Source organism: Coccinella septempunctata, chromosome 8 (assembly GCF_907165205.1).
Source record: "Coccinella septempunctata chromosome 8, icCocSept1.1, whole genome shotgun sequence".
In the NCBI taxonomy this organism is placed as follows: domain Eukaryota; kingdom Metazoa; phylum Arthropoda; class Insecta; order Coleoptera; family Coccinellidae; genus Coccinella; species Coccinella septempunctata.
In genome coordinates this window covers 18,136,403-18,159,380 of record NC_058196.1, presented here as the reverse complement: position 1 = coordinate 18,159,380, position 22,978 = coordinate 18,136,403, and the positions used below count along the sequence as shown (strand labels likewise).

The window sequence follows — 22,978 nt, the reverse complement described above, 5'->3', positions numbered from 1 at the left end:
TGTTTTCAGAGAGGCGACCCGGTTGCAACGGCCCGGAGTCGGTCCCGGGCCGGCTCCGACACGGTCTAGCATGAATCAGCCTTTATGAAACTTGTTAGTAATAAAATTTGATTGATTGATATTACATCCATGTTATAACATGAGGCATATACGTATAGATATGAAATACAATTTTTTATTATTTTCATCTTCCCACTTCTAAACCCCACAATTAAATAAAAATTTAATCTCATCAACTCACAGCATCTCCCTCCCAACAGAAAATAAAACGTCCTTTCAGGCATATATACTAATGAAGCATCAACAGTGTCTGGAGAAATTGCATATAAAAATATCAACTAGGTGTATATTCCATTCATTTTCATTTTAGCACTCGGTTAGCCATGAAATAATTTTCTAAAGTTTTTGTTGGCACTGATGAAATGTCGTTAATGTGATAATGCCTATGCCACAATTGATATTACAAAAATGCCGGAAAAATTTGAAAAATAGGGAAGGCAGGGTTTCAGGAAGAGCTTTTTAGATTTCAGGTCCGCTCATCCAAAAAGTAGGTACTGATTACTGATTGCTGGGTGTGTTGGACGGATAAACCAAACCTGCCACTGCGACCAAGCGGTCTATTGTAGCACACAGGCAAGCTCGTAGAGCCAGATCTCTCCCTCCAGTCTCATCCTACTCAAAAAGGAGATGATGTCAGAGGGGGAGTGATTCTTGAGTTCCTCTAGGACCATCTTCGGAGAACCAAAGACTCCAAGTCTGACCCTGTCTTCCGCCGGCCAGTCACAGAGGATGTTCTCAATTGTTTCGTTCTCTTTTAAGCAGAGTCTGCAGAGTCATTGACGATGCAGAGTTTTTTAACATGGGCTCTGAGTCTACTATGTCCTGTGAAAACCGTCATGATATATCTCAGATTGGTTCTAGAAAATCCTAGCCGACTGGTGTATGGGCTGGGAGTCACTGAAATAGCCCTGTGCGAGTGACGCAGTGCAGGACGGTTGCGCCAGTACTCCAGGACCTTATGCCTTATCCAACTGTTGTTCTGTTCCCTGATTGAGGAATTGGAAATTCCTATACTTGATTCCAGGCAAATAAGTCCTCATGTTGCGCCTTCTCTGGCTAGAGCATCCGATACTTCGTTGCCTCTGAGGTCAGTGTCCAGGTACCCAAATCAGTTGCAGTCTGTTTAAACTTCCCAATTTGGAGATTTTAGATTCAAATACCTGTGCCGAGTTGCATTTGTCTGCTGCGAGAGATTTATTCGCAGCTTGACTATTCGATAAGATTTTTATTGACCTACCCGCCCAACCAATGTTAAGCAAATGGCTGGCGCTGAGATCAATGGCGAAGATTTCTGCCTGAAATGCAGAGAGTTCAGTCAGCGGCCTACGAAAGTAGACTCTGGCTCCAGATCCCTGACTGGTTCTGGAGCAATTTACTGAGCTATCGGGCGTAACAAAACAAGTCGCAAAAAAACAATATGCGTACCATTTCTTAGAAAGACTAAATTACTTAATTGTTCTCGTTCATACATAGTGAAAAAAATTTTTTCTTGGAATTTCAATGGGACACGTGTGTAGTTGATAAAATCTAGAAATTAAATAGAGAAAGATAGCGAGAGATACACTTTAGAGAAGGATAGTAGATGTTCTTTGTTTAATAAGAATAGCGCTGATAAAGAAGTTCCTATTCTCGGCAGAGTCAGTGCCAATGAGTATCATTGTTCTGTGGTCGTTTTGCTCCTTTGTTTTCCGTGATGGCAAAGATTATGGACTCTAATAACTCTATATACTTTGCGTAATGGTTTATGGAACTGGATTCAAGTGATCTGCAAACTAAACTGAACTGGCTTTACTTTAGACTTTGTGAATTGGACCTTCGGCATATTCTGGACTTTTTCTATTGGGGTTACCTCGAGGACAGGATCTATGCGACACCCATCATGACAATGGATGAACTTCGGCATAAAATCAGTCAAGCTGCGGCTCATATCAGTGAAAGAAAATATGCACGAAGCATTAAAAGGTCCTTTTCAAGGCGATGTCGTGCGTGTATTGATGCTGGTGGCAAGCAATTTGAACATTTTATTATAAGGTTTATTATCGAAAAAATAAATAAATATCATTTTTTAATAAATTCAACAACAAAAACCACATAGTTGATTACTACCAACAAGAGCAATTAAGAAATTTCATTATTGTTTCCAATAATATGGATCTTTTTGCGTCTAGTTTTCTTGAAGTATTTTACCATTTTAGAATTTTGGTTAGTTGTGTAAATTTTTCAAAAAACTTGCCGCCATAGTGTCCATACTTTTTTTCACAAAATAATGAGGGAAAGTTGGCTGAAAGTAAAAATCTTTCAAATTTTGTGGGAAAAACATATTTTGATTATTTTTTGTGCAAAAACTAAAAGATTTCGGGGTTTTTTAGGAGTTGTGGTGGGCAGCAGTACTACTCAAGTTACCGATACAGAAAAGAAAACAAAAATTTCCGAAAAATTGTGGCCGTAGTAACTTTAAATATTATGAAGGGTGTTGTTTTTCGAAGAATTTCATAATTTATTCTGTAATTAAATAAAAAATTGAGCTGGATTTTTTTTCTTAGTAGTTATGACCATGTCCACCCTACGGCGCCGGCCTATCGTTGAATTTTGGGACACGTTGTATATCTAATATTCTCGTTATTCCTCGAAAATGAATTTACGCGGCCGTCTTGCAGGTCAATTATCATCAAAAAAGATCAGCATGAATTGATCGCTTTCTTTGATTTGAATCAATGTTTCAGTTGGAGAAGGATTGATTAAAACATGCAAAAAAGATGGGATTTATCATTATGTTTGTTGAAATGAATTTTTAGTCATTAATACTGAGGTAAATAGAGACGAGGAAGCTAGAAAATTTTACTATTTTGGTTATTGGAATATTTGTCCTCTGGCAAATAACAAGATGTTTCACTCTTAAAATATATTACACCAATAGCGTTTATTCAATTTTTCTGAAATAGTTCGAAAATAATTTTATCATCACTAAATTGAATTTTAAATACTTTTTTAAATATCAAAATAGGATAGGTATATGAAGAAAGGTTTCATCTTTTGCTTATAGCGAAGTTATTAATGGACCAAAACAATACTTTATATAGCTAAAGAAAAGTTTCTACTAACTAAACATCACCAAAGTCGACCAACGGAGTACTATCGAATCGTTAATGATGTTAAAAGGATTATTTGGAAGAAAACCCCACTAAATATTTTAGAATGGTCCAGAATGTGACTCTTCATAAAATTTTCGAGGATATATTTCAGTCTTTATTCATTTTTAGCAATGCAAGAGAAGAAGCTTTTTCACATTATTTACAACAACATATTAACTCAGTAAATTACAAATATCTGCAGTGAGTAAAAAAGTGTAATCATAAACTGAATAACTTAAAAAATTAAATTTAACAATAATACAATGCTGATCTATACAACTATTGACCTGTAATCAAAAATAGTTCTTTTCAGTATACTATTTAGTGTTATTATCCTTATTAACCCTATAATTAATTTCAAAGCTAATGATTATCTCTTGGTAAAAATTAATCACATCTATAAACAATTGAAATACGAAGAATTCAATGTTGAGCTTGATGGAGAACCAAACTTGAATGCTGGTATCTCTAAAATAAATACACAAGCCTTGAATAATTGTGAGAAGAAAGGTAGATTTGGAGAGACCTAGCAACTGAAAAGCTAAGATAAACTTTGTGAGGAACTAAAAGGTAGCATCTCCAATAAGAATATACAAAGTGACTAGAGCTTCGAATTTAAACAATTCATCTAAACAGAGCGAAAAAAATGACTTTGCACCCTTAGTTATTGATCAACGCAGGAAAATACAAACTCCATTCATTATTCTGATTTCAACCTCTTACTGAATTCTTCTTGTTGCCTTTCCCTCCATTCTTTCTTTGGCTTCATTCGTTTCAACTGACCATCCCTGAAAAACAAATAATTGAAAGTGGAATAGAAGAGTCCAATATAGTTTTAAAAATGTAATAGTGTATGAATAAAATAAGGAAGAATATTAGTAACTGCTGTTTTCGTGCAAAACGCTCGGACAGGCCATTTTCAGTTTCCAATTAACTACCTTATGGCACGAAAATTTTATTTATGACACAATTTCTGAACTTCTTCAACTTTGTGGAGCAGTAAACAGGGTGGCCATTTGAAATCGAAACAGACGAGATTACTGACGAAATAAAATTTTTCGATAGAAATGCTCGGACAGGTCGATTTCTGTTTCGAGGGGGACAACTTAAGATGTAGGTTACGGACGCATAGCGCTTCAACCCTTGCTACTACAACCCTCACCCCCAATTTTTGAATAGGGAAGATGGGGTGAGTGATACCTCATTTGAAAGGTATTTTTATACTGATTTCAGCTCAGTAATTGTTTTTTCATTTTATGCATTAGTTCTCGAAATATTCTTAACTAAGTATTTGAAAATGAAGTGGTGTTTTCATGGCAATTGTAGTGTTTTTTTTTTGTGGAAAATCGACATTTTGAGCTTCAAAACAACCATGACTGTGGCTTCCTTCCACCAATCCACTGACATAGAAATCTTTAATCAAGATGTCGAACAAACAAGGCGAAGGAGCTCAATCTTGCTGAAACTCAATCTAAATTATCTTAGATATAATTTGCAGTATTTCCAATAACATGCGGTAACACTTGATCGATAGAAATCTCCAAAAAGTCCAAATACGTACATATCACTAATCAGATTACCAGGTAAGAAAATCAAATCATTAACGATGCCACAGAAATATTCCAGTCCCAATTCGTGAAACGATTTCCGACTTAATTATGGAGTGTTTTCTCAGTTGGCTTCAATAATGTTTTCATTTTGTTGATTATTGAATTCATATCTTTTTCGAAAAAATGAGAATCGAAAATTTTTTATTTATTACGAACAGATCATTAAGTTGGCTCACTGATTAGAGATAAGTACGTATTTGGACTTTTTGGAGATTTCTATCGATCAAGTGTTACCGCATGTTATTGGAAATACTGCAAATTATATCGAAGATAATTTAGATTGAGTTTCAGCAAGATTGAGCTCCTTCGCTATACGCTTTGTTTGTTCGACATCTTGATTAAAGATTTCTATGTCAGTGGATTGGAGGAAGGAAGCCTCAGTCATGGTTGTTTTGAAGCTCAAAATGTCGATTTTTCACAAAAAAACACTACAATTGCCATGAAAACACCACTTCATTTTCAAATACTTAGTTAAGAATATTTCGAGAACTAATGCATAAAATAAAAAAACAATTACTGAGCTGAAATCAGGTATCACTCACCCCATCTTCCCTATTCAAAAATTGGGGGTGAGGGTTGTAGTAGCAAGGGTTGAAGCGCTATGCGTCCGTAACCTACATCTTAAGTTGTCCCCCTCGAAACAGAAATCGACCTGTCCGAGCATTTCTATCGAAAAATTTTATTTCGTCAGTAATCTCGTCTATTTCGTTTTCAAATGGCCACCCTGTATATGATCGATCAATCAATAAGACCTTTTTACGTAGGTATTTATAATTTGTTTGTTCATGCAACTTACCAGACCAAATCCACCAGTCCACCCTGTTTGGCAATAACACTCTTCACTCTATTTGCGAAGTCTATCGCCGTCTCCCCCTCTTTCCTGTGCATCGGGGGCAGATACCACACGTCGCACACGATGGCCCAACTGGTCATCATCATGTACAGGTACTGCAACATCGAATACCTGCTGCTATTCCAGAACGCGTCTCCGAAACGGGGGTCGTACTTTATTGCAACCGGATAGATGACGCTCTCCACCTCAAAACTGCCCTTCTTGAACTGCATAACCGAGGTGTTGTTGATACAGGTGCCTTCAGGGAAGATGAGAATTGGGGGATTGTTGGGGTTCGAAACGTGCTCTTTCAATCTACAGAAGAAAATTAAAATGAAATCGTTCACAGAAATTTAAGCTCTAAGGCCCGTTTGCACCAATCCCCTTTAAAAGGAGGACGCTTAATTTTATTCCCAGTTACACTACTGTGGCTTAACAGAATCTTAAGTAAGGGGCCCTTAAGTTTTTATATCTAGTGATATTTCAGTTTTTTATTTTGGTGCAATTTCATCCTAGTCCAATAAAGCTATTTCATTGGTTGGCCGGTTGCCGATGATCGTTATCATTTCATTAACCTAACTTTATTGTCATGTCAGTCAGTGACAAGGACATTATTATATTATCAAAGAACAACTTTTTGTTGTTGAATTAGCATTTATATTGATAATGATAATGATTGTCAAATAAAAGGTACCTAAGTTTATATAAGTACAACACTTTCTTTGTAAGGAATGAAAGGTCTTGTGTGAATTTGTTTTACTAATGTTGAAGAGGAACGTGAAGAAAATGTCCTTATTGCCCTTGTTAGTACGAATACGGTGAATGATTGTCAAGCAAGTAGTGGTAATTTACAAAGGGCACTCAACTTCTCAACAGAAGAAAATAGTTTGTTGCTAACTATAGTATGATTTGTGACACCAAATTAAAAATTAAAAAAGACTGATGGCATTACAATATAGGCAAAAGAAAAGGCTTGGTATTCAGTAATGAATTCATTCAATTTTCAAAATCCATCAAGAATGGGAAGTTCTGCAGCCAGTTCAGCAAATTATTTTAGGTTAGAATCCCGCCCTTACATACCCAAGTGCTCATTACAGGAGCGCTTAAATTTAAGGCTAGCTTTAGCCATTTAAATGTCACTTAACAGTTGGTGCAACGTAATTTAAGTTAAGGGTTCATTTTAAGAGACACTTAACACTAAGTGCGTTGGTGCAAACGGGTCTAATACTTTTTTGACAGTTTTTTCCATACTATGTTTTTTCCTCTCATTTTATGAAATAGCAATCATCCTCAATACGTGCATGGTTCTAGCAGAACGATGCACCATATCATACCATTCGTGAAACATTCACATTCAACTGGCTATAGGTTTATACGAACAAGCGGATCTGTCATTATCACGAATCATTGAAGTCCGTAATTAAAGGCTCTAGCAATCAAATACCGTCAAATGTATATAAAAATGTTATTGGAAGTGTCGTCAAAAGAATGTTCCTGTGCCAGCATGGCCATGGCGGCTTTTCACAAAATATTTTGTTTCATAGATAATGAGTACCTTATATAGTTGGGAAGCCGACGATACTAAATAGGGATTTATTCGAGAGTCGTGGAGACCTAGTGGATTTTGAAGATAAGATGGTAGAAAGAAAAAAATATTCTATGATGTATGCACTTTCAGCGGTGGGGAAAGCGTCTGCAGGGTCTCAAAGATGTAAAAAAAATCGTCAGGTGTACATACTCGAGTGTGTCAGATTAATATACTGTATATGTCCTACGTATCTCTGATAATGAATTCATGCTTATCTGACAGTTTGCGCGGTGGGACTGGCCGTACGGAAGTGTTGAAAATGGTAAAAAAAATTCCAGCGTGTCAGATTTTTGTAGGATATGTTAATTGGACCCAAAGAAAGCTACTTTTCAAGGTACTGACAATTTGTACGTGACGCAAGGTCACAGCGGTCCTTTAAAAATGTTTAAAAAACAATCGTTAGTTGTACATTCTCGAGCGTGTCAGATTCTCATACATATGGTTAACCTCAGTGTTGCAGACGTGTTGACGTGTTTTTGTTCGAATATTTCCCTGCCTGTACCTCTAATCGTTTTTGTATTCATTATGAAAGTTGTAAATAATAAAATTCTATACAACTTTTGTCTGAGGCGATTTTATATAATCTTAACCGTTCTCGAGTAAGAGGGCGATAAGGGCGAGGAGCTTAGCCACACATGCGAAAGGGCAAGGTCAATGTAGAATCCCAGTCTAATCTACATTCATCCAATTGTCAAAATGACAAGGTATTTTTATGATGACAATTTCGAAATTAGTCACGAAAATTTTAGTGTTGTTTGTGACTGAACCCTAGAATGTACTGTTTTCCAACGAGTGAATTTTCGCTTCAGCATGTATCGCTGAATACCTCGCATTAATCGCCATATATCTCAAAAACGTTTAAACGTAGAAAAAATTGCTTAGGACAAAATTTGTAGCAAATGTTATGCTCTACAACTTTTATAATGAATGCCAAAAAGATTTGAAGCCCAGGGAAGGAGAAAATAAAAAAAAAACTGATATTTGTGACCTTTATGGCCAATTTTATTATTTCGGTCTGCTAAAACTGTCAGATTATATTTTTTCCGTTATTCATGAATCATTAGCTTCAAAATAAGAAACGCCACCGCACTCGAGAATGTACACGTGACGTTTTTTTTTTGCAACTTTGGCGCCCTCCCACACATTTTCGACACTCTTAAATTGTCACATTAAGAGAATAAATACTTTTCAACATGTAATTAACCACATATATTTTAATCTGACACGCTCGAGTATGTACAGGGTGGGCAAATTTCGATGTTTTAGCACTACAGCTTTTAAACCAGAGGAGATAGACAAAATCTGATACCCCATTCTCGTTCTCTTTTTCTGAGAAACTTACAATAGTAGTAGTAATCATTAGATTCAAAATAAGAAAAAACGCCTCCGCGCTCGAGAATGTACACGTGACTTTTTTTTGCAACTTTGGCGCCCTCCCACACATTTTCGACACGCTTAAATTGTCAGATTAAGAGAATATATACTTTTCAACATGTAATTAACCACATATATCTTAATAGGACACGCTCGAGTATGTACAATGATCTTTTTTTACTTTTTTCTGACAGGCTGTCCTAGACAATTCCCCCTATATAGAGGTCTAATTTTTGGTAGAGGTACTCTACAGGGTCTAAGGTATATCCCCTTATATTAATCTGACACACTCGAGTAAATCTCGAATTTCCCTCTTCGGCTCCCCAACTAATAGATCAGTAAATATTTGTATACTTTGCCACGTGGTCATCAAATCTTGCGCTCTTATTGAAACACCCTGTATAAATAAAGTACAGAAATTCACTTACTTGTTAGCCACAGCATGTCGATCTCTAACTTCTGACCTCTCAAACCAAATGTGCGGTGAAGCTCTAGCTAGAGCTCTTTGTAGTAATCCCAAGAAACCACCATGACTTTGGCCGATCTAAAAGTGGTATGAAGAGAATTATAATCGACATCGTCCTACCTGAACTGTTCAAATATATCGCTACTCACCAAAATACAACACAAGATCATTATTACAGATCTTAAACTTCATGCAGTGAAATCTAATCAAGCCGTCAACTACAAACAGGGTTAATAGGACATTGGAAAAATAAGATTGAAAGCGATATTAGTAAATGCGAAGCATTTAAAAGAATCACGAAAAAAGTTATGGTATAGACAAGTTTTCTACAAGAAAATTCATTTAACTATTCAGTTAGAACACCGAAAAAACGTTAGTAGGAAAAAGTACTTTTACCCCGGAAGTCTAATGCAAAGAGTTCAAGGCATATATTTAAACTAGTTCTTGATGGACTCTGTCTTGCAATTTCTGGGTATGGACCTACAATTTCGATTCATCAAAAATATTTTCTATGATGAATTTCACCAATCAAAAGCATATGAAAAGGGGGAGAATTTTCACTGAAAAAGTACTGAAGTGCATTCAAGTGAGAATAGGAAATGATAAAAATTCATAATATATGTACAGTCAACACTCCATTCAAAACTGGGGAGGAAACAACGAACTACTGAACGTGAAGGAAACAACTGAACCAAAAATGAATACAATAAAATTTTCTACCACCACACAAGACGTTAAACTAGGAACATAAGCATTTTGTTTTTCGCAAGCAAGCATGTGCTTGACAATGAAGTTCCCAAATATGTTCGATGGTTTGATTGTGAAATATGAGTCATTTTAACTTGATTGTTTTGTTGTTCCAGGCTTCTACGTACTCATGCACATCACAATCGTAATCTGAGGAAATTTGCATATTTTTTCTAAGGATAGCATGAATCATCATTTCAGTTTTGCGTTAAACTTTCAATGAGCGACGTTTCGCATCATCATATTATTTGATTGAATGAATACGATTGATTACTTATTATTAATAATAGCGATTCCGCTACATAAAGTAGAGGAATAAGGCTGAAAACGCACCAGATGCAACATTTTGATGCGAAAAGTTGCATAAGTCTCTCATAAAAAGTGTTGCAAACTAAAATCCATGTTGCGGTGTGTGCCGCCTCATTTGATTCTGAAAGAAATGCGCACCTTGCAATATCTCGCAACACCTCGAAACAAAATGTTGCATCCGGTGCGTTCCCAGCTTAAAAAATATGAAATTTGAAATAACAGTAATAATGAAAAAATATTTTTACTCCATTAACATTTATTTTAGCAGTCGGTTGGTCATGAAATAATTTTCTCAAGTTTTTGTAACTAGAACGGAGTAAGGTTGGCACTCACGAAATGTCGTTAATGTCATAACGCCGTTGCCACAACTAATATCAATTTTTATTACGAAAATGCCGAAAGTGATTGAAAAAAGAGACAGGGTTTCAGGAAGTGCTATTTTGAATTCAGGTCCGCTCATTCAAATAGTTATACCCTGATATTCTAATATCTACAATAGGTATATCAGACGGTAGTGAACATATTCAATGTAAGAGAATTTATATAATGTTTCATCTGAATCTAAACGACTTATATTTCAGCTGTATATTTCCACAATCAGAAAGATTGTGAATGATGAGGATGACAAAGAATTTCCTTCTATTGGGAGACCCAAAAAAGTGGTGGCATTTGAGAATTTCATGTTTGAGTGAATTATTGCGAAGAGTTTACTACAGGCTTTTCGATGAATGTCATCGTAGAATGAGTTCCCGAAAATTGATTTTTCTATTTTTCATTTGACTTGTCCTATACATTGTAAATGTTTTAAGGAACCAATAAATATCTTATTATTATAATTATATCAATGTATTAAGATGAACAGCCACAAATAAGCGCCAGTTGTCCTGAATTGTTTATTCATGTGAAATTTTTGTTCAAAGGTGAAGTTCATCTTGACTTTAAACTTCCTTTAATTCCTTTTACTTATATTAATGCAAGATGATTTTTGTTGAAGAATTTAACATTCTTGTAATTATCTGTTAATCCCTTCGGCAGATACCCATTCCCAACCACTGCATCATATGCATTCCATCTTCGGGTTAATATTTTTGAAATCTACAACTGATGTAACGTATTCAAAATTTAGCCAAAGAAGATAACGAACATTAACTCTCCTCACGCTAGTGCATATTATAATATTATACTGATCTCTTGTATTTTCCATGCAAATAACTGGATTTGGTATGCCTTCAATCAGTTTGTATAAACTCAATTATGTTCGTCACATATTTTCCGAAGAGATTCGACATTGTGATAAAATACGTAATAACAGAAACTTTCACGTAGAACGGGCAACATAGCGTTGATTTAAAACCCAAAAATGATTTGACAAGCGTCATAACCCCACATTTTCGTACTATACAGAGTGAAATGTGTCAAATTTCCATGGCCAACCGAGTGCTAAAATAAAAGTGAATGGAGTATTCTATAATATCCAGTATAAGAATGGCAAACTCCAATATTTCAGTATGCGGAAGTTCAGGTTTTAATTTTATGTGGGACCTCGGGTACCGTTGAAGCACCATATTGATCGGAGAGGGTAATGTAAAAATGGCGGAAAAATAACTTGGCAAAAAGTTCCGCCTTGTCTTCAGAGGACGTACTTATTGAACCATCATCGTGGAGAAAACGATCTTCTCGTGAAGTTGATACACACGTTTTCAGCGAGTGTTTAAAAGGAACGAATTCTGATACGGCATAATTTTATTTCTTATGAACTCGCAAAACTTCTCGAATAGGTTTCCTCTTCAGGGACTGAGTCATTGCTATGCTCTAGTTGGCAGATCTTCCACAAGTGTCGCTAATTCGAGCACTATTCCCCTATAGATACACGATCTACCTGCATCTTCTGTTTCTATGTACGCTGATATAACTCACTGAAGCTGTAGTCCTCCAGAAAGGTGCAATGATCTTTTGATAACCCTCAATCCGGAAAGTTGTGTTACTCTACTGCAGAATGTACTACCTCCTGTAAGTAGTGAGGAAATGTAACATCAATTACTACATGCTACTCTCTCTGTACAATATACGTGGGACCAATAATTGAATCCAGACTGCAATACCTGAGTTGTTTCTGACAGAACTTCCATGCAGAACATCCAGAGGCGAGGCCTAGAACGGCTTTTGTATTCCATTCCAGGAATTCTAACGAAATCCTTGTTTATTTCATTCATACTTCAACTGATTTAGGTACTGAAATATTGAGTTTAGCGCACACTATGCCGTTGAATGGATATTGCAAAGGTGGTTTTCATTGTTTTTCGTCATCACCACCATCATTACTGCTCTGCGTAAAAACGTATCATCTTCCACTACAACATTGCTCAGTCTTATGAATGCTTCATGCTATGAAAAAAAAACATGCACATCCCCATCACATCGAACATCGATATTACCACAACCCAAAACTCGAAATTACAACATGAACTTGGACTCTACCTACCAATGAGTAACAATTATCGCACATTAAAGTCAAGACGTCAATGGGGGAGGTATGATTGGCAACACAGATTCCACTTTTCGGTCTGTTCTCTTCGTTATGATAGGTGATCACCGCAGAAAGTGCGTTAGACAATATTCCAAAGCACATAATCGATATATACCTATTTACTTTTTGCTTAAGATCTCCGTCCGGTAAATAGCCCACAAGGGCCGTACACAGTGTTAACCAGCAAACCTGAAACACCCCACAAAATGCTAGCAAAACGATGAAAGAAGTATCGATCATGAAAGAAATAGATATTACAACGATGAGAGTTTTCTTCCGCCATGCTCGAACATAAAGGTTGTTATACAACAGACCGCAGAAGGTTTTCAGTTACAGTTTTTACATATTACTTGTTTTAATCTCCTGAACCTAACTAGACGGCATCGGTTTCAACACTTGAGAAATTCATGCCAGAAACAACATTGTTTCAAGTTCTGATAAATAGTGCAATAATTACTTACGCAGAACCATTTATCAATGAAATTTTTTTAGTATTTTCCCTGGTGTTTCAGATATTGAGGAATAATACCACCCGAATTATCCTTCAATCTACATCAGAAGTGTTGCAGAAGAATTTAGATCTTCAACTTTATTTTTTGACAATCCCTAGTCTTACATCAAAAGTGAAACGATAACATTCACTACTACTAGCACCAAAAAGATTCAAGAAGGTGTTTCAGTCTGTCAATTTACAAGGCAAGATCTGAGTCGTGGAATTTGAACCTTCACGTGAGGGAGTAGACGCTAGGCACCAGAAACACAGCGGCTAGAGTTCCCTACTGTCAAACGATACCGTGCGACTAATCAAACTGTCGAATGAACATTGGCTTTTGTTTTCGTAATGCAGAAAAGGCTCAAGGTCATTGAAATTCAACAGGCCAAAATGAAATAGTGAATCCTCTTCTTGATACTCTATGATAGTACTAGTCAGCACTCCGATTTTTTCATAGCAAAATTACCGATAAATTTTGATAATAAAAAATGATACGTAGACATTGTTATAGCATGAGCCGAATCATAGATTAGATTCGAATAAAGACATTCGATTGTCAGAAAACAAGTTGAAACATCATCCTTTGTTATTTTTTTTTTCATAAAAATTACAGAATGAGAATAACTCTATAAATTGGAAATGAGGCACCTAAAATACCCATAAGTGATTGTTTCGAATTAAGCTCGATGTACTTTATTCGAAAATTTCATTTGTGTGAAATACTCTGTACCGTTAGTATTTATACAGGTTATGACAGAAAAACATCACTGTTTGTTATTGCTTATTTTTGTTTTCGACCTAATTTTAAACATTATATATTGACCATATGTTATACCTAAATTTATAAGACTTCCTAGATACCATGACATTTCGATCAGTTACTCGACACAATAGTTATTTTCCTATCAAGTGCGGAAAGTGATACTTGCCCGCACGAAACTGCCGTTGCCCGAACGATGCGAAGCAGAGTTCGGGTAAGCAGTTGAGTGCGGGCAAGACACTTTCCGCAAGAGTTAGGAACAATATTTTTTCTACAAGCGCTTGAAATATATAAATGTTTTCATTTCACGAAACAGATTATATCTCATTTGATTAATTCATATAAAAAATGACGTAATTCTGCATGTCGTTACCATGGGTTACTCATCGTTGACGTTCGGTGCATAGAGACATGATAGAATTTAATTTATTCTATAAGATTTGCGTGCGGGAAAAACCCCTGCTAATCCATTCCCGCACGCAAATGCGTGCGGGAAAGAAATAGCAGGCGTTCTTTCCGCGCGTTTTGGAAAAGTGACTCTTTGCAACTTGAAATGCGTGCGGGAAAAAGGTTGAACGCACACGCTTATAGAAAAAATAAATTTCAAGAAACAATTTAATAAGTCGACATCAAACAGAAACGTATGATAAATCATGGAAAATTGGCCCTCGTTTACTAAGCATACGACATATAGACATGGACATTGAACTGTGCCTTCCCTTTCTATCCATGCATGAAATACGGTCAAAAAAAGTGACAGAGAGATGTTCAGTTGAACATCGGGCATGCAGTTGTCTTTTTCTAGAAGTTTGATTAGTCCACATTCACTTTTATGTGAACAAAAAAGAGACAGGTGAATGCCTGACGATCATTTCTCTCTTTCTATAAAGAAGCCAATTTCATGCTGACATTGCTCAGTCCATGTCTCTATGTCTATGTTACGAAATTACTACGAATAACTGGGTATTTTAAACAATTTTCTTTGTTATTGAGATGAATTTAGCTGTCATATGATGGTTAATGGAAATGTTAAAAACTGAGTAGACAATCAAATAGGTAAAAATACACAGGGTGTTCCATTTGAAAAAACATAACTATCATTCTTCTTCCACCTTTGTGGGAGAACTGTATATTTTAATTTAAGCTGAAAAGAGATTATATGATTTTCACAAAAATTAGTTTTCAAACCACGAGACGTGTTTTGATATCACAATACCATCTTCAGGTGGGTGCAGGTAAACTTCTTGAATGATTAACACCGGCTAGTTTAGTGTAAACCAACTGAGGGAGATTATCAAGTGAATACATAATAACATTATGAGATATCTGATATTAGGCTTGTCCGTAGAGTGGTTCACAACGGTTGTGAACTGTACAGAGCAAGCGCAAATGGATTTTCGCTACCCTAAAATGGAATTGCGCTTGCTCTGTACAGTTTACAGTCGTTGCAAACCACTCTACGTACAAACCTATTATCTTAGGCCCATAGAAAAATTCTAAAAATATGTATTTTCTAATTAAGACTTGACGTTTCTCGATACAAACATTGGTAAATTTTCGATCAGTCCGAGATCATGCCGGCAAAAAACTCTCACCCCAATACAATGAAAAAACAACCCTGAAAAATAAGAAAAACGAAAGGACAGACACAAAAGCTATTCTGCTAGGTAGCTCGGGCGTATTTCTAGCGTTGGACAATGTGGACTGGGACTCCGGGCCGTGTTGACTCACCAGAGAGAAGCAGTTGTCCGTCGAAAGGATTACTACATCCATCGGCGTGGTGTGGTTGGCAACGCACACCGAAGCATTGGCGGGTCTGTACTGCTTATTGTGTATATTGATATAGCCGATAAAGGATCTGGCGAAAATTCTGAAAGCTATAATGTACACCCTCTTGTTCACCCAACGTTTAACGGCACCTTCCGGTAGTTTTCCCAAGAGATAGGTTGATATTAGCATCCACAAAATCTGTTCGGGTAACAAATTTCTCTTGAAACATTTATTCTCGATGATTTTGAACTCGTGAAATGGATGAGAGAAATATGTGAATTTTCCTTTATCGTTATAATGCCTAAATCACAAATTTTATGCGGGTTGTTAGGTAGCATACTACATAAGTAATATGTAAACACTATTGTTCCGGAACTATTATCGTTATCGAAGAAAAATGTCTAATGATTATTAGAAAATTGAAACTACGAAAAGTGCAGTGTTTAAGATCAAGAGTAATCATATCAGTTATTCGTATATCTGAAATCTTTACTAATACTAATTGCACTTGATGTTATCGAATTGAAAAGAAATCATTGAAATTCGTCGACAAGCAGGCTATGATGTTCAAAAGGTTGATAATTTATACAGGGAGGGTATTCAAAACTAGATTCGCGTAAGATTTCCATAAAGAAATAATATGTCAGGATTTAACATTTATTTATTTCATGGGTGATTTTAGGGTTCAAAATATGAACGAAACTCCATATTAATTTAGGATCTGAAAGCCCGAAGTGAAGCCAGTTTTCATAAAGTTCAATAATTCTTTGTCCATGTGTGTCAGAAGTGCCTATTTTGATGACTTTCTTTTCAGTCTGTATTTTGTTTTCGATGAGATCAAACGGTTCTATGCAATTAAAAATGAAATTTTCATTATGCCGAAACAAGTTTTAACCGATGACGATTTCAACAGAGCTTCAGGGATGCTTCAGAATGGTTGAACACCAGTGCAAGTGGCCAATTTATTAAATGTTAGCCAAATGTGATTTCACGTTTACCATCACCGTAGGTACTTTGCTACGCCGAACTATTCATCAAAAACCTAGAATTTTATGTTGATCTTAATTTGAACCCATTTTAAAAGGAAATTCTGTTTTTCTAAAACGAAAACACAAATTAATTCAATACAAATATCTTTTGATGAGCAGTTTACTCTTGATTCGTTAAGGAAAAAAACCTCTAGGTTATTCAAAATTCATTTCTATCACGGGTGATTTCCTTCAATGTGTTTAAATAATTTATATCTAGGTAGAAACCAGCACATCGTTCTAGTACCGAATATCAACTTTAAATTTTCATTGCCTACTTGATGACGAAATTTAATGAACACTCTTTATGATCCCGTGAAATATCAGAGGTCACTTAGTTCATTTTCTTGAAAGAGAATTTTTGGTTACTTAGAAATTAATATCTGCAACAATTGAAATGACACTTTTATATAACGCGTTGAATAGCCCTATTTTTTTTTATATGAACGTCCATCAATGGTTTCATGAACCATTTTTTTTTTGTAATGACTGTTCATATTCACCATTACTATTATAAATATTTGAAGGTTTCGAAGAATCGTGAAAGCCTATGTTAGATGATGTTGAAAAGAACCACTGGCAAAAAAGTTTTTCAGATTATTATATTATAACAATACTTATATAAATTTTGCCAACAATTTTTACGCTAGTGAAGGGATAACTAAAAAGTAATAAAAAAAATAGAATTTTTACGATAAGATGGATTTACATTGAAATTGAAAAGAAGAAGGTCCTTCCTGATGAAGAATAAAGTATCAACAGAAAAAGAATCTCACTGAAGATAGATTGAGAACTAATGAGGGAATATTATAGCTTACCCCAAAACAACAGATCAATACTCGTAGTGGAAACAGGAAGAAGTATCTCAGGAAAAAGCCACAAATCCATAGGATCGTCAGTTTCAAGCTGATGAATTCGTAATGCCTGTTGGTCCTTATCAGTAGGTTCCAGTTCTTCAGTTCTTCAGCCTCAAACCGAGATGTTACCTCGTCTTCGATTATGGCCTCTACTCCAACCTTAATGTAATCCACCACACTGGACAGATCGAAGTCCTTGAATTCTTCCTGCAGTTACCAGATATCAATTAAAATTCACAATATAATAATACGGGGGCTGCTATTTATGTATTGAGAATAGAAAGAACAAACAATCGAATTTCATCAGAAATATTTTCATTGCTTTTTGAAAGTTTCGCATTTAAGGGCTTCAAGAGTCATACCACGCGACTAGGGCGTGGATCATCTAGATTCTAGAACGTCTTCTTGTCCGCACTGAAAACGCTTGAGTCGTTCAACACACGTGACAGGAATGAACATTCATCGCAATACAATGCTTCCAATGAAATTGGTTTCACTAAAATCAGAATTATATGATTTTCACTAACATGAGTTTTTAGACCACGGAACGTGTTTCCCTATCACAATAGAATCTTCAGGTGGGTGAATGTAAACAGACCTTCACTCACTTACTCTTACTTTCTTTACTCCATAGCCGCCTGAGATGTCAAAAATTTTTGAAGCGAGTATACTCTCATAATAAACGGGATTCTTAGCTTACGCTGTACCATTTTCCTGGTAAACTGTCAAGTTAGCGTTCTGGATTGTGGTTTTACCGACGAGCAAAAAGCATTCATGATTGAATCCTACTCCAGAAATGGACCTAACCCTCGACCTAACCTAACCTGAAATTGCCGATTTTCGGTCTATTTTTCTAATCACAGGGCCAATTTGTGATTAACGACAGCATTTTTCGCCCATATTATCACCCCTATAGAGGGGTTTATTCTGAGTAATCAAAATTGTGTAGAAAAAAACAATCGTTTTAATTTACATTTACTGGGGTTTTCGATTAACTACTTGGAATAATTTTAATTAGGTGTGATAAAACAATAATCTAGGATTAATATAATTTAAAATCGCTATCCTTTGTCACAAACTGGCCTGGGATTGAAAAAAATAATCCGAAAATTGGCAACTTTTGGAATTTTCATAAAATTCTGATTATTTTATAAACGGTACATTTTCGCTGTACTAATATTGGTGTCATTCAATAGTATTTGGTGTACTCTATCGTGGAGTGACGATTGATTCACTAGTTTTGGGACAGCCTGTCGATTGAATGTCGTCAATGTTTACATTTCGGGAATACCGAGTGATTCAAGAAAAGAATTACGTTCATTTATAGAACATCAACCTTCAAAATTACACAGCCTACGTGACGACGAGTTTTCGTCTTCACATATTGCCTACCTTCTCGGATATTTCATTATCAGGGCTTTTTTCGACTAGTTTTTCGCTCTTTTTGGCAGGTGTGGGAGGTTCTGGAACCAATATCAGATCCCTGCTGATGAGCGGATTGGAATTTGGTATGTATCCGTTCTTGTGCGTGCCGTTGTGCTTATTAGAATCCACTTCGTCTACTGGTGTGTTGTTTGTGCTTTCGCTGTAACCTTCATCGTCACTCTCTTCTTCCAACTTCCTTCCATTCTGGGCCGATTCGATGTTTTGTCTGCCATACTGAAAAAAAAAAGGATTTTTTTGATATATATTGAACAACATAAGAAAAGAATAAGAAATCTAAGATCTATGTGAAGAACCGTATATTTATATGAGTATAATTTTGAAGTTGAATATGACATGAAAAATTTTAGTGAAGCTTTTTTGCTCGTTGCAATTTTTTTCGAGATATAACAGTACAATGAGGTGGTGCTCTGAGGTGAGTCGACCTCTGTAATTATTAGAGCACTTAATGTGGTCCACACATGTGGTTCTTAAGGGTACAAATTTAAAATAAAAAATTATGACAGATATCTTGTGATGTCTTTTTCTTTCCAAAACAATACGACGTCACTTTTCTGTGTACTACGGTTATAAACGTGAAAATTTGAGCTCTCGTGGTGAAAAAAAAAATGTATGGCAGCCTGAGTGGTAAAATTCATCTTCATAGTTATGAAGATTTGTAAGTACTACAAAGTTATTGCTATCAGTGTTGAAGAAGTATAAATTCGACTGAATAAATAAAAATCGAATACTCAATAATTTTTTTTTGAATTGTTTGGGCCTCAAAAAAGCAATATAACACATTGATGAAACTCAAGTTATTCCTCTCACTCAGATAATCGAAATTGAAATTAATTAGATTTATTATCATTTACGATTTCCTTGTTATTCCTTGTTATTGAAGGGATGAATAATCACCCCTTGTATCCCTCGGCGAGTCTATTACTTTTCTTGTGGTTAATCATACCGATATAGCCATTCAACATAGCAAATATGATCATGCATGGGCTATAATAGTGAAACACTGATAATGTGGATGAAAACATCATGTCCTCGAAATAATTTCGATAATTATTGTTTTTTATTGTTTCTCTCTGATTTCATCTACTCTGTGCATGTTCTTCATTACATGTTGTAAAGTATGGAGAGTAGAGAGAAGGAGAACAGATAAATTATGTACCAGGAAATAGTTCATGTTTTAGCCAATAGATGCGCTGGCTGGTTCAGGAGAGGATACGAGTTTTTTATTGAACCTAATTGGAGTTAGCTGAGTGAACTGATTTCCGGTAGTGGTGAAAAACGATTAAAAGATTTAATAAGTATTTCATTTTCGAAAGAAGAGGAAATTTCAGAGCACATATCTGAGAAGAAAAGTAAAAAATACCTTATTATAAGAATTCACACCAAATCAATATATGTGTCAAGAGCACTTTTGCAATGAAGATATCAAAAAGGCTGATCGGAATCGAAATTGTCATCCCGCGTGAGAAGTGTACTCTTCTGAATGTTAATAAAGTGCAACTAAACCTAGATGGTTCAGAAATGGGCATTTCTGATGAGCATAACACAACATAACGGTTCTCAGCTGAGTATTGAAAACAAATCGTCTCCATCAATTGAGAAATTGTCACCTTTTGCTGTCTTAATGTTTTCTACTCCTCTCTGAGTGTGTTATTATGAAGATTACATTAAATCATTTATTATTATTGACTATTATATGAACATCCCGTTTTCAATCAACGATTATAAACATTTGTATGTTTTATTTTCTTCAATCAGTGATTTCTTTGGAATTTTTTTTTTCTTAATTTTTATGAATGAATAAAGCTGGAAATTAACTACGCTTACTGTATATATTTGAAAAATCATCAGAAACAACTGTAGTGACAATAACCTACAATAAAATGAATTCAAATTGACGTCAAAATTACCGCTTTTTCACTACGGTGATCGTTCTGTTTCTCTTTCCTCTCCATACTGTAACGTAATTTCAATATAAATTATGGTTTTCGTCTGTATGCCACTGGTCACTGATGTGTTCGTGTATTTCCGACAAAGAGTGTGCTAGAAAGTTCACACCGGTGGCATGAATAATTTGTCCAGGGAGAATTTTGAATGGCAAAACGCATATCGTTTGGAAATCATTGAAAATACATCTTTCTACTCCCACATTTATTATTGAACTTTGAAATACGTTTCTGGTTGAACATGGACAGGGAAAATTGCAAAACAATTTTTTTCCGTTTCGGATTTTCTATATCCAATAATGAACAAAAATATGATAAATAAAAATTATTCAATCTCGTAGAAGAATATTTAATGAACGTGGGAATTCGTGAAAAACTATTTTCGTCATTACATGTGCATGAAATCCTACAATTTGAACGTATTATTATAGTAATTATGCCAATTATTATTCATAGAAACATATTTTTTCAACCTTTACCTATACCAAATCATTAGACAGTTTGTTTCTTGAATGGTTGAATAAATTACTCGAAATTACACACTTTTCAATGAAAGTAATCCGAACAAGCGGAACAATAAAATTAAGAACGCATTTCCACTTATAAGAAAACAATTCAGATTCGAAAACTGGTTCAAACTCATCATGAAATCATTAAGCTCTAGTTTCGAACTTGTAAAAGTGAAGAATTCTCCTTCAGCCAGCTTCAAATTTGTGCTTTCAAGATTTGTTAATAACGACAAAGAAATTCAAAGGCTGCAAATTTCATTCAGAGGATCATTATTTCGAAAATCTGCGAAATATACCTACTAACATTTAGCATTCCAAATCGGGGTAGACATCAATTCAATTCAAAAAGGTCATTCGAGATTTGTGTTATCACAAGGGATCTCTGAAAGGGCATTTCAGGTTGTTGATTTAGATCTTCCGATAATCAAGGTTGAATTTGTTAAAGTACCATAGATTTGAATGTTGATTGTCTAAAATTTAAAACATCTAACAAACGAATTAATTCAGATGCATAACATCCGCCAATAATAGGGAATACTAATAATTTTCTACGAAAATTATGTATTTTTTATTAAATATCTTTGAAACGTCGCATTTTTAAATAACCATTCCAACCGTTTCCAAAAATAAATTATTTTAAGCACTTAAAAATTAAAAATAAAAATGGGTATTTTAAATTTAAAGCGACGAACGAGGGAGGTCGTAAGTACGCGCCTATAGATCAACAGCTGTTTTTTTATAAACAAGCTGATCGGACATTGTTCTTTTTATTTTCTAGTAGGCGCTGTTGCCAAATCGTAAACTTGAAACCAAGCGATTTAAATTTGAAAACCCCATATTTGAAGAATGATTTTGAATAGTTTCCGCGGTGCATTTGAAAAAATCAAGAATGAAACTCATAATTATTCAGTTTAAACTTGCATATGCAGGGATAACCCAAATTGAGGAGAATTCCCCATTAAATCAACAAATGTCACGATCTAAATCGAACTAACAAACTACCATCGCAGTAACCATTATCGATCATCCCGTATAATACTGCTTTGTTCATTTTCGATAGACTTGACTGGATATAACTGGCAATGGTACCTACCAAATTACATGTTTTTGAATTTTTCTTGTTGTGATGAGGACAAGATATTTTTGTTGTTTTTATCGTTTATCCTGAAATTTTGCTGGTTATGTATTCAGAAGCAATAACTTGAAATAAGAGTTCAATAATATTTCGATTGGAGGTTTATTCGAAAAATCAAACCATTCGTCAGCAGAAACAGTGACTTTTTTTTCGTGAGGGTTGAAAGTTTGTGCGAGAGTTTGTTTTTGTTATGGTCAAAAGTGTAATACCACAATAAAAGAATGCTGTGACTACATTTCATTGTTTTGTCCGAAATTTGATTTCACTTAAAAGAAGAAACTCTGAGAAGGGATAACTGTGAGTGATTTTTTCTATTAGAAATTTGTTGTCACGATTCCACTGAATGATTTTTTCGTTCATTATTTATAATCAGGCATTTAATACAAAAGCATT

The 22,978-nt window shown here is 35.2% G+C and overlaps 1 protein-coding gene across 3 annotated transcripts in view; it reads right to left on the bottom strand.

Moving 5' to 3' along the window:
* Positions 1–3,293: 3,293 nt before the first annotated feature.
* Positions 3,294–22,978, bottom strand: part of LOC123318560 (glycerol-3-phosphate acyltransferase 3) — a 39,557-nt gene continuing 19,872 nt past the window's right edge. The window contains exons 2-7 of one of the 3 annotated variants that reach the window (XM_044905228.1): positions 18,945–19,211; positions 17,514–17,759; positions 15,629–15,865; positions 9,024–9,139; positions 5,598–5,948; positions 3,294–3,979 (exon numbers count right to left, since the gene is read on the bottom strand). In XM_044905228.1, the coding sequence (XP_044761163.1) occupies positions 3,892–3,979; positions 5,598–5,948; positions 9,024–9,139; positions 15,629–15,865; positions 17,514–17,759; positions 18,945–19,211 (1,305 nt within the window). In that variant the 3' untranslated portion in view covers positions 3,294–3,891. Of the gene's footprint in view, positions 3,980–5,597; positions 5,949–9,023; positions 9,140–12,599; positions 12,834–15,628; positions 15,866–17,513; positions 17,760–18,944; positions 19,212–22,978 lie in introns of all 3 variants that reach the window. The other 2 variants (XM_044905229.1, XM_044905230.1) reach the window with 2 other exon arrangements.